This window comes from Seriola aureovittata, chromosome 19 (assembly GCF_021018895.1).
Source record: "Seriola aureovittata isolate HTS-2021-v1 ecotype China chromosome 19, ASM2101889v1, whole genome shotgun sequence".
Classification (NCBI taxonomy): Eukaryota; Metazoa; Chordata; class Actinopteri; order Carangiformes; family Carangidae; genus Seriola; species Seriola aureovittata.
This window is the reverse complement of record NC_079382.1, coordinates 23,440,001-23,450,000: the sequence shown is the minus strand read 5'-3', so window position 1 is coordinate 23,450,000 and position 10,000 is coordinate 23,440,001. Positions and strand designations below refer to the sequence as shown.

Below are 10,000 nucleotides of genomic sequence, written 5' to 3'. Positions count from 1 at the left end.
GGGAACGCTGCTTTACGCCATACCAGGTAGTTCACGGCTCGGATGCAAACATGGCTACTACAGAAGAAGAAGTTATACACATACATATGAGGTGATAGTTGACATGTTGTCCACCTTTCACAACATCACAATGAGTGTTCGCACTCTTAAGACACGGTTACGAGAAGCAGCGTTGTTTAGGAGAAAGAATTATTCCCCGCTCGCACAGGTGAGACGAGCCATACTGACGTACATTGCCCCAATCAGGGCAATACATCTTTGTCACTCTTCTAAATGAAGTCCGCCCGAGCCGTAAACTACCTGGTGTGGCGTAAAGCAGCCTTAAAAATACCTGTTAAACAAACAAACGTGCTTTCGTCCAATCACCAATGATCCTTGTCATAGCAGGTACCGACCCTTTCCGTTAGTAGTTAATGTCGTTGTGTTTTCCTTTTTGTTGGTGTCGTTTGCCCTTCAGGGCCACCGTACTATTGTCCAGGAGGTGGAAACAGTCTGAGTTCAGTCCTGACCTCCCGGCTGATGACTGACTCACTGCTCTTCACTGTAAACGCTCAGCAGCGCCGTGTTCCCGCTCTGAGCCGGGCGTTGCAGCCGCCGAACGCCGCTCACATCATTGTTAAAGTGGATTTACAGCTGCCTGGGAGCCTTTGAGCTGCGACTACAATATTATCCTATTAGCATAAGCTGTATTCTGTTCTCTGGCCCTTTCAAACAGCCCGAACACAGCGATGTTTACAGGCAGCCCAATAATCCATTAACAGGACTAATGTGCTCAGACTGCATGTGAATTGATCTCGTATAAATAGATTAATCAGGGCTACAATGAGGACGCCGGGTCCATTCAGGTTATAAAACCGACTGTGCCGCGTGAACCGCAGTGTGTTACAGCAGCAACAAAACACAGTGTGGAATTAGGAAACAGTGCAAGGCATTCTGGGAAGTAGAAGACACAGAGAGTGAGTTTGTGGGAAGCTAAATTGCAGCAGTTCATCTCAAACTGACTCGGGGGATTTATCTTCTGCTTCAACAGTGTCGTAACTCCTGAGCCTCGGCGTGTGAGCAAGGCACTGGAGCTGCCGGGGTTGGGAGTTGAGTTCCCGTAGCGAGGCGGGGGCGCTGCCAGGTCGGAGGGGTTGGGTTCCCGCTGCTGAGCGGCTCTCTGGAGCAGCTCATCCACTCACTTATTTATTTGTGTTTTTCCAGCCGAGCTGTTTAGTCGCTCGTCTCGCTCCCTGTTGGCCGTTACCGAGGCAACATCTGTTCCGCGCGGAAGACGATGACTTTCGTTCGTATCAGGACGGCCTGATGTTTGTGATCAGCGTGGATCTCCCAAACAAAGCGCCTGTTGCTTAATTATCCGCAGGCTTGGCGCGGCCAGGCCCCGTTATGAATATGCTAAATAAAAAGAGCTGCTTAATAATTCGATTACAAAGATTATGCTGTTTCCTCCCTCGCAGAGGCCTGCTGCTGCAACCCTGTGTGTGTGTGTGTGTGTGTGTGTGTGTGTGTTTTAATTGTAAGCCTGTGTGTGACACATATTTATGTTCACACTCCTACAAGCATCTCATCTCCTCTGTCTCTCTTCCCCTTTCATTAAAGCGCCACAGCCTGTGTGTGTGCTGCCTGTAATGGAGGGTTTCTGTCATTTCAATGAGATAGTTCACAGCTCATAGAAACTCAGCTAATAGCTAATTACTACAGAGAGAAAGGAGTGAACGAGAGGGAGCGAGTGAACGGGGATAAGAGATGGAGAGAGTGTGTTGGTGCAGCGTGGGTGAGTAAAGCACAGAGAGGAGAACAGGGTTCAACTGAGGGAGGAAACAGCGGTGGGCGGATCCTCACCTGCTGTAAACACGGCGCCGTGTCTGGGTATGAAATCTGATCTGATCACCAGCACATCTGGAGTAGGCGTGTCTCGCACCGCGACTCCATTTACACTCAGCATGAACATGTAATCTGTGTCTGTGGAGACAACACATCTGGAGGTGGGTGGATGTTTGTGTTTGAGGAGGCAGCAGGTGAACGCTGGGAGCCTCCTCCTCCTCCTCCTCCTCCTCCTCCAGGAGCCGTGACCCAGCTGAGGAGGAGGGGGAGGAGGAGGAGGAGGAGGAGGAAGTGTTTAGATTCTGCATTAGTGGTGAATCTGTGTGTTAACATTCATGTGATCACCGCTGTGCTCCGACATTCACAGCTGCATGATGAAACACAGAGCTGGATGAAAACAGCATGTTCTGATTCAGTAAAACAAAATCTGAAGATTGATTTTAGTCCATTAACCACAAATTATATTTGTGTAAATGATTCTGCTGCAATAATGTGGAACACTGTGGAGATCAATAAGCATTCAGGTGAGGATTTATAGTTGGATTCATTTCAGTCGAGGTCGTTTTGCATCTACAAGCAGAGAGTGTTTCAGACTCACCTGGTGTGTTCAAGGAAGCACTTTCCCTGCAGTCGGGATGAGATTCATCCTGCAGCAGTGTCCCTGAACGCAACGTTTTCAGTGTTGTGTTTCCCTGCTGCGTGATTTGAAGCAGCATGGTGTGGGAAATTATGGTCTAAGTGTGTGTATGTGTGTGTGTGTGTTGTGTGTGTGTGTGTGTGTGTGTGTGTGTGTTTGTGTGTGTGTTTGTGTGTTTGTGTGTGTGTGTTTGTGTGTGTGTGTGTGTTGTTACAGGAACACTCGTCGCACAGCCGAGGTGTGGATGGATGACTTCCGCCTCTTTTACTACTCTGCTCGTCCTGCAGCTCGAGGGAAATCTTACGGAGAGTAAGAACACACACACACACACACACACACACACACACACACACACACACACACACACACACACACACACACAGGACTGGTGTTGAGCTTGTTGATGTCTCAGGATCAGGACAGTCAGTGTCGTCTCCCACAGACATGACCATGCTCAGTAGTTTAAGGTGGACTGGTCTGTTTTTTAAGGTGGACTGGTCTGTTTGTGGCTTTGTTGCATGTCATCCACCTGGCTCTCTCTGCAGGTTTCCTTCTTTATCTCCTCTGTAAACTGTCAGCAAAAATTACAAACAAGAAAAAAATGGAATAAATTCCCAGGAAAACAGCTGGTGTGGCACAACTCGACAGATTGTTGCTGCTTGTGGAGGTTGATTAAGACAAATATAAGGCTGTAACCAGAAGCTGCAGTTCCTCTAACGGCCACTAGAGTCTGGCTCCAACAGTGAGTCAGTCCCCATAGACTCCCATGTTAAAATGTCCAACTTTACAGCAGAAATAAACATGTTTACAGCCTGGTACAAAAACTGTTTTGGTCTCTAGAGCTGATTTCCTCCTTCATGACACCTGTTTATATAACTCACCTGTTTACATTTTATTTAGGACTAAAGTTATGGAGGATTGGGGCGTGGCCTCTTTTTGGATTAGCTGGGAGTTAGGAGGCGGAGTCAGACACTGCCAAGATGGCGACAGTGGAGCAGCTCACTCTGAGCTTCATAAACCTGTGGGGGATGTCACAGAGGCGACGGCCATCTTTATTTACAGTCTGTGGTTTGAACAGGAAGTGCCTGGTGTTACGTTGATCTTTAACGTCTCCAACATAAAATAAATAAAACAGCTGGTTGAACTCAGACTGAAGGTGAAGCAGGAACTGAATCAGCTGTTTAAATGTCAGTGTTTATCAGTCAGACTCAGGTAAACACTGACATTTAAACACATCACGCACCTGCTCCGTCTGCTCCACTGGACCTCAGCTTTTATTAGACTGTGGAGAGGTTTCTGACCGCCTGGTTCACTGTTGCTCTGACTGACTGTTTCTGTATCTGACTGTTTCTGTATCTGACTGTTTCTGTTGGTCTGTGACCGTCTGTTTGTGTGTTGTCAGTATCCGAGGCAGAGTGGAACTTCGCAAGAAGCTCAAGTGCAAATCCTTTAAGTGGTACTTGGACAACGTTTACCCAGAGCTCAAGTAAGTGTGTGTGTGTGTGTGTGTGTGTGTGTGTGTGTGTGTGTGTGTGTGTGTGTGTGTGTGTGTGTGTGTGTGTGTGTGCATGTGTGCGTGTGTGTGTGTGTATATGAGCGTGCGTGCGTGCGTGCGTGTGTGTGTGTGTGTGTTTTGCTGAACAGACTAAGAAGAGAAATTTCAAGTCAAATCTGGTTTTATTACTTTCTGCTTCATTTCTTAAGGACATTTTTATTATTATTGTTATTCTGTGTGTGAGTCTGACGGATGTGACACACACTGATCAAAGACTCTCTGCTTCATTCTGACTCTGCTGGTTTGACTCAGTCTGAGGTCTGAGTCCTCCAGCTGTGCCTCAACATCTGGATCCTGATCAGAGACTCAGAGATGTTGCAGTCAGAGAGGAGAGGCTTCATCTCATTAGCACATCACATGGGGCTCTGAAGCTCGTTAGTCTGTCGCTGCGTCCAGCTCGCGTCAGTTCACCGGTCAAAGGTCAAGTTGAAGCAGACGGACACAAGGTCGAATTCCCCAAGATGCTCTCTGTTCCTGGAGACTCTCACAGCCTCTTCTTTGCCGCTCCCCTTCTTCTTCGTAGCGTGGCTAATGCTAACGCTAGCTTCATAGCACAGGAAAGAGACATCCCAGATAACAAAATGAAACCTCTGCCCCAACATCCACCTTGGTTCATCTGACAATCATGCCGTATATGGGCCAGAAGAAAACCAGCATGTGGCCCGGGTGTGGGCCGGATTCATTTTGTTGCCTGGGATCTTTGTTTCTGGTGATGATAGACTGTAAACACAGCAGGAGCTTCCTGCTTCGTAGTGACAAACTCCGCCTATATTTGCTCCGCCCTCCCCTGAACAGCGCGCCGACCTGAGCGGCGTCCGGTCTGAAAGATCCGTCACAGCTCAGACCAGAACAGGTTTGCTCTGGTGAAGTTTACTCACATTTTGAGGCAAAATGTGGAGCTCAGTGCATTCACCTTCAAACACACACACACACACACACACACACACACACACACACACACACACAAAGACAATGAACGCCTCATTCATTGTCTTTGTGTTAAGTCTCTCTTTCGTCCTGATTGAGCTCCCAAGAGCCCTAGCTCCTTAGACTGAGTGCCCTATCTACACACACACACCCGCGCACACACACACACACACACACACACACACACACACACACACACACACACACACACACCCGCGCACACACACACACACACACACACACACACACACACACACACACACACACACACACACACACACACACACACACTGTATAACATCATAAGCCCTGGCGGTGACACACATAAACACCTTCAAGACACATAAGTGCTCTCATTTAAACACTGCTCCTCTCCTTCACACACACTCACACACACACACACACACACACACACACACACACTTAAATACACATTTATCCACTGCAGGCTGGTGTTAATCCGTCAGAATGGAATTAACAGGCCGGCTCTCGGGGGGAGACGGACCTGACCCTTAAAACGCAGAATAACCTTTAACGGGTTATTAAAACAGAGGGAGATAGCAGATTGAATTAATGCTACAGGGCTTAAGCCCCAGTTTACGGCACGGCCGAGAATTTAACAAGAAAGACTGAGGAAGTTTATCAAAGAGGAAGATTGGGAGGAAACTTTCTGAAGTAATGAGTTCAGAGAATCGCGGCCTTGAGCGGATTTGTTAACGGCGCAGCGCGTCGGGTTTAAGAATCCTGATAAATCGCCGTCAAACGAAGCTGATATCTAGATGTAGTTAACGAGATGATTGGTCTGCCTCGTCTCAGTCAGGTGAAGACATGTTTCTGTGCAGTTACCATGGAGACGTTAACGGTGTTTCCCCCCTCAGGGTCCCAGACGACTCGGACTCTCAGTCCGGGCCGATCAGACAGAGGCAGAACTGTCTGGAGTCTCGCAGGGTGGAGGGGCAGGAGCTGCCCGTCCTCACCCTGGCCGCCTGCATCGGGACGGAGGGCGTCCCCGCCATCAACCAGGTGAGGTTTTAAGGCCCGTGGCTCTCACTGTTGTACCGCTGTTGAACTGTCTAATCCTCAGGCTCTCTGTCACTGTTGTTTGCTGCCATATTATATTCATTACCGCCGTGCAATGCATCTTGGGATAGGCTGAGCCACAAAGGACCCACCTGTCGGTGACGTCATTGTCCGGGAAAAGAAGGACGAGTCTTTGTGTCTCTGGTGGTTGTCGTTGTTTTCTACCTGACCACTGGGAGGCGCCGACGTCACAGTTTCTTCAAGAGAAATCCTCAAAACAAACATTCATTCATTTAAAACACAGTTTTTAGGTGAATCTGTTTCCGTCCTTCAGAGTGTGTTTTTCTAAAGGAATAATATTTATTATAATATTTATAATCTGAGTCATTTCTTTAGAATTAGGAAAAAGTGACGACCACAAATGAAAAACAGCAACGTACATTTCTCATGATTCAAATGTCGTCAGTCACCGGACTCCTCCACCATCTTCATCTCTTTCTGCACTCCATCCTGTGGGTGATTCCTCCTCCTCCTCCTCCTCTTCCTCCTCTTCCTCCTCCTCAACTCTTTCTTTCTTTCTTTTCAATCTTTCACTTTCTTTATCTCTTTGCTCTTCCTCTCTCCTGCACCTCTGAAGCTGCGGCGGAGCAGCTCTCGCTCTCAGCTCCGTCTCCATTTCCCTCATCTCTTTAAACGTTTCTGTTCTCCGCCGCTCCCTCTCTCCTCGGGGTCAGTCTCTTAACCGTCTCCATTTCTGCCCGGAGACTGAACTCTGGTGTCTCTGCTTACGAATGGAATTAGAAATACTCTTGTGTCGTCTTTTCAAATCTTAAAGTGAAATGTGAGATTTTAGAAGAGGAGGATAAATGAACATTTGCTTTTTCCTCAAGCTCCAAAATGCAGGATATGAACATTTCCTTCCTCTTCTAATACGCCCTCTGTCACGTCTGGAGAAACAACGCAAGCAGCTGTTTATCAGGAGAATCAGAAAAGAAGTGTTTATAAGACATTTAAAACTAGAACCACCTCCTCCCGCTCGTATCCCTCCTCCACTCAGACTAGTTCCAGGCTACATCCCTGTTTATCCAATATTTTGTCATAATTACTGTGTGAAGTCTTGAATTATGGCTGAAAAGTGTTTTGTGAGGTCACTGTGACCTTGACCTTTGACCTTTGATCACCAGAAGTCAACCAAATCACTTCATCCTTGATTCCCAGTGAAGTGACAGCTTCATGATGTGAAGACAGAGTCTCTATGTCGACACTTCCTACTGTTGCAGCAGTTTACCTGTGATAGGTTCAGGTGTTCCTGGGTAATTATTTGTTTTAGTCATAATTGACTCTGTCATTTTGTTTATATTCTATTACACTGTAAGTAGTTTTATGGATTCAGAGTATATTTGTTAAAGACACATGATAATGTGTCATAGACGTGTCAGACAAACTGTCGCCGCTGTCCGTGGTGCTGAAGTCACAAACTCCTCATCTGATGATAAATTGTCTCTAAAGTAAATATCAATAGAGACGTGTTGTATCAATGTTCAGAGCGACCTCAGCTTCCTGAAGTAGTGAAGTAGATGTTGTTAGAGTCAGATGTTGCTTAGCGATCTCTGATTTCTACGGCAACATGTTGGAATGTGTACGGGCGCCGTAGCATCACTTAAACTGTCGCTGCTTAAAGTCTCTAATAAAACTTATAAAACATCAATCCACAGATGCACAAAAGAAGAACCAAACACCATCTCAGTGTAGTTTTACATCTCCTCTCTCAGGCTTCTCTCTGCAGCTCTAGTAACAACAGGTCTGTGAGCCAATCAGAAGAGAGGAGGCTCTGAGCCTCTCTTGGGGTGGGCGGGGCTTGGTGACTGCTTTGTTGTGACATCACAAAGTTCCAGAAGTCCTGACGGCTGGTTTTAAGGCTCAGTTTCTGAATACAGGCTGTGTGCATTTCTCTGTGGACTGAGGCTTTGATACTTTCACAGTATTAATATAGAAGCTAGAGCTGATCTATAATCTATAATCACACTACACATGGACACAGACCTTTACACTGCAGGAGCTGTAATGTTGGTTTTTCTTCTCTGACAGTGACTCAGGATATCTGCAGACATCAGAGGAATAAACTGGTTTCTCACTTTTCAAAGGAGAAACTGACTGAAAAATGTATTTAATTTTGAGTGGAGTGACGTTCCCGCCTCTCAGACCTCTGAACATGAACAAACAGGGATTAAGAGCCTCCCTCCAGGGTTCCTCCACTGTGGCTGATAAGGGAGAGTTTCTCATCGACACATCCCAGCGGTTTTCTCTGCGAGTTGAGGGATTTGAACCGGCGACCTTCCAGTCACGGGCCGGCCTCTGTAGCCTCGAGGCATTTCAGCTGCCGACATGTTCGCTCTCTGCGCGGCGGCTTGTTAGAGCGGATCACAGCTTCCACGCTCGCTCCGCTCTCGGCATAATGAGAATCCTACGGGTATTAATTATGGCCGAGAGAAGGCAGAGCGCACGCACACACACACACACACACACACACACACACACACACACACACACACACACACATTGTTTGGTGTGTTGCTGTGCTGCAAGTAAAAATATGAGCACAGTGAGAGGTCAGACACACACAAGGACTAATAACTGGGCAAACACAAGCACGATATACACACACACCTGCGCACACACCTGCACACACACACACACACACACACACACACCACACACACACACCTTCTGCTGTAACATTATTATGTTTTGTTTGACTCTCTCACAGGAAGCTTATTCACACCTACTAATGACCAATGAGAGAGAGAAGAGGAAGATTTCCTCATCCATCTACACAGATAACAACCAACACACACACACACACACACACACACACACACACACACACACACACACACACACACATACACGGTGCTGTATAAATAAACTCACCTCAGCAGAGCTCCAACACGAGGACGACCCTCAAAATAACAAGAGTAAACTTCCTCAAATTTGGCACAAACATTAACTTGGACTCACGGATGAACTGATTAGACTTTGGTGGCTAAAGGTCAAAGATCAAAGGTCACTGTGACCTCACAAAACACATTTTTGGTCATAAGTCACAAATTAATTTACTAATTACGACACAATTTAACTCAAATGTCTATAAGGATGAAATGAAGTGATGACATCTCATATCCAAAAGGTCAAAGGTCAACAAATTTGCTATAACTCGGCTGGCTGGCGGAGGGATACGACCGTACGTCCGTCCCGTTCTCTTGGACACGATTTCTCTGTAACGTTTTGACGGAACTTCTTCACATTGGGCCTAAACGTTCACCTGCACTGAAAGATCAACTGATTTGATTTTGGTGGTCAAAGGTCAAAGGTCAAGGTCACGGTGACCTCAGAAGATATGATTTTTCTCTTGTGAACGCGACATCGGCAGAAGATAAAAACTGTTTTGGCGAAGTCGTACAAGCGTGAGGCGGAAATTGTAGATTTGTAATTGTATTGATGGTGACATCATTACACCAGCAGCTGCAGCAGAGTCTCACAGAAGATCATGAGACGTGAAACCGCTGCTGTAAACACAAAGACCTGGTTTCACTTCCTCTGAATCAAAGAGGATTTTCAGTGCGGAGCCATTTTACACCAACAGTCACACAGAGAGAAATCGATGGTCGAGGCGGAGAGACCAATTTGTAAACTCACAGCAGCAGAAAACAGAAAGATTGTAATGTCTGAGATTCAGATGTATTCTCCTGCTGCACCGATAATGTGAAGGTGTCACATGATGCGACGGAGCGCACACATGTACTGACGGAGCCGGAGAGCGACAGGCGTGAAATACCAAGCAGCTCAGTCACCTTCAGTCGGCTTCACACACGAGGCTGCAGCTGTCCACGTCAGTCTGAGTTCACTTTGTTTCTAACCTTTCATCCACCTGGGGACACCTGTGCTGAGGAGCAGGCTGCTGTTCCAGCTCTGAGTTCACCTGCAGACCTGGAACTGATCGCAGCCCTGCGGCACACCTCCACACCGACGTTTAGAAC

General features: G+C 47.0%; 1 protein-coding gene across 3 annotated transcripts in view; it reads left to right on the top strand.

The window, feature by feature from the left end:
• The window catches only part of galnt14 (UDP-N-acetyl-alpha-D-galactosamine:polypeptide N-acetylgalactosaminyltransferase 14 (GalNAc-T14)), a 146,155-nt gene that overhangs the window by 127,278 nt on the left and 8,877 nt on the right, over window positions 1-10,000 (top strand). For all 3 annotated transcript variants that reach the window (XM_056405006.1, XM_056405005.1, XM_056405004.1), the window contains 3 exons: window positions 2,678-2,770; window positions 3,864-3,947; window positions 5,822-5,966. In XM_056405006.1, coding sequence (XP_056260981.1) covers window positions 2,678-2,770; window positions 3,864-3,947; window positions 5,822-5,966 — 322 coding nt within the window. The remainder of the gene's footprint in view (window positions 1-2,677; window positions 2,771-3,863; window positions 3,948-5,821; window positions 5,967-10,000) is intronic.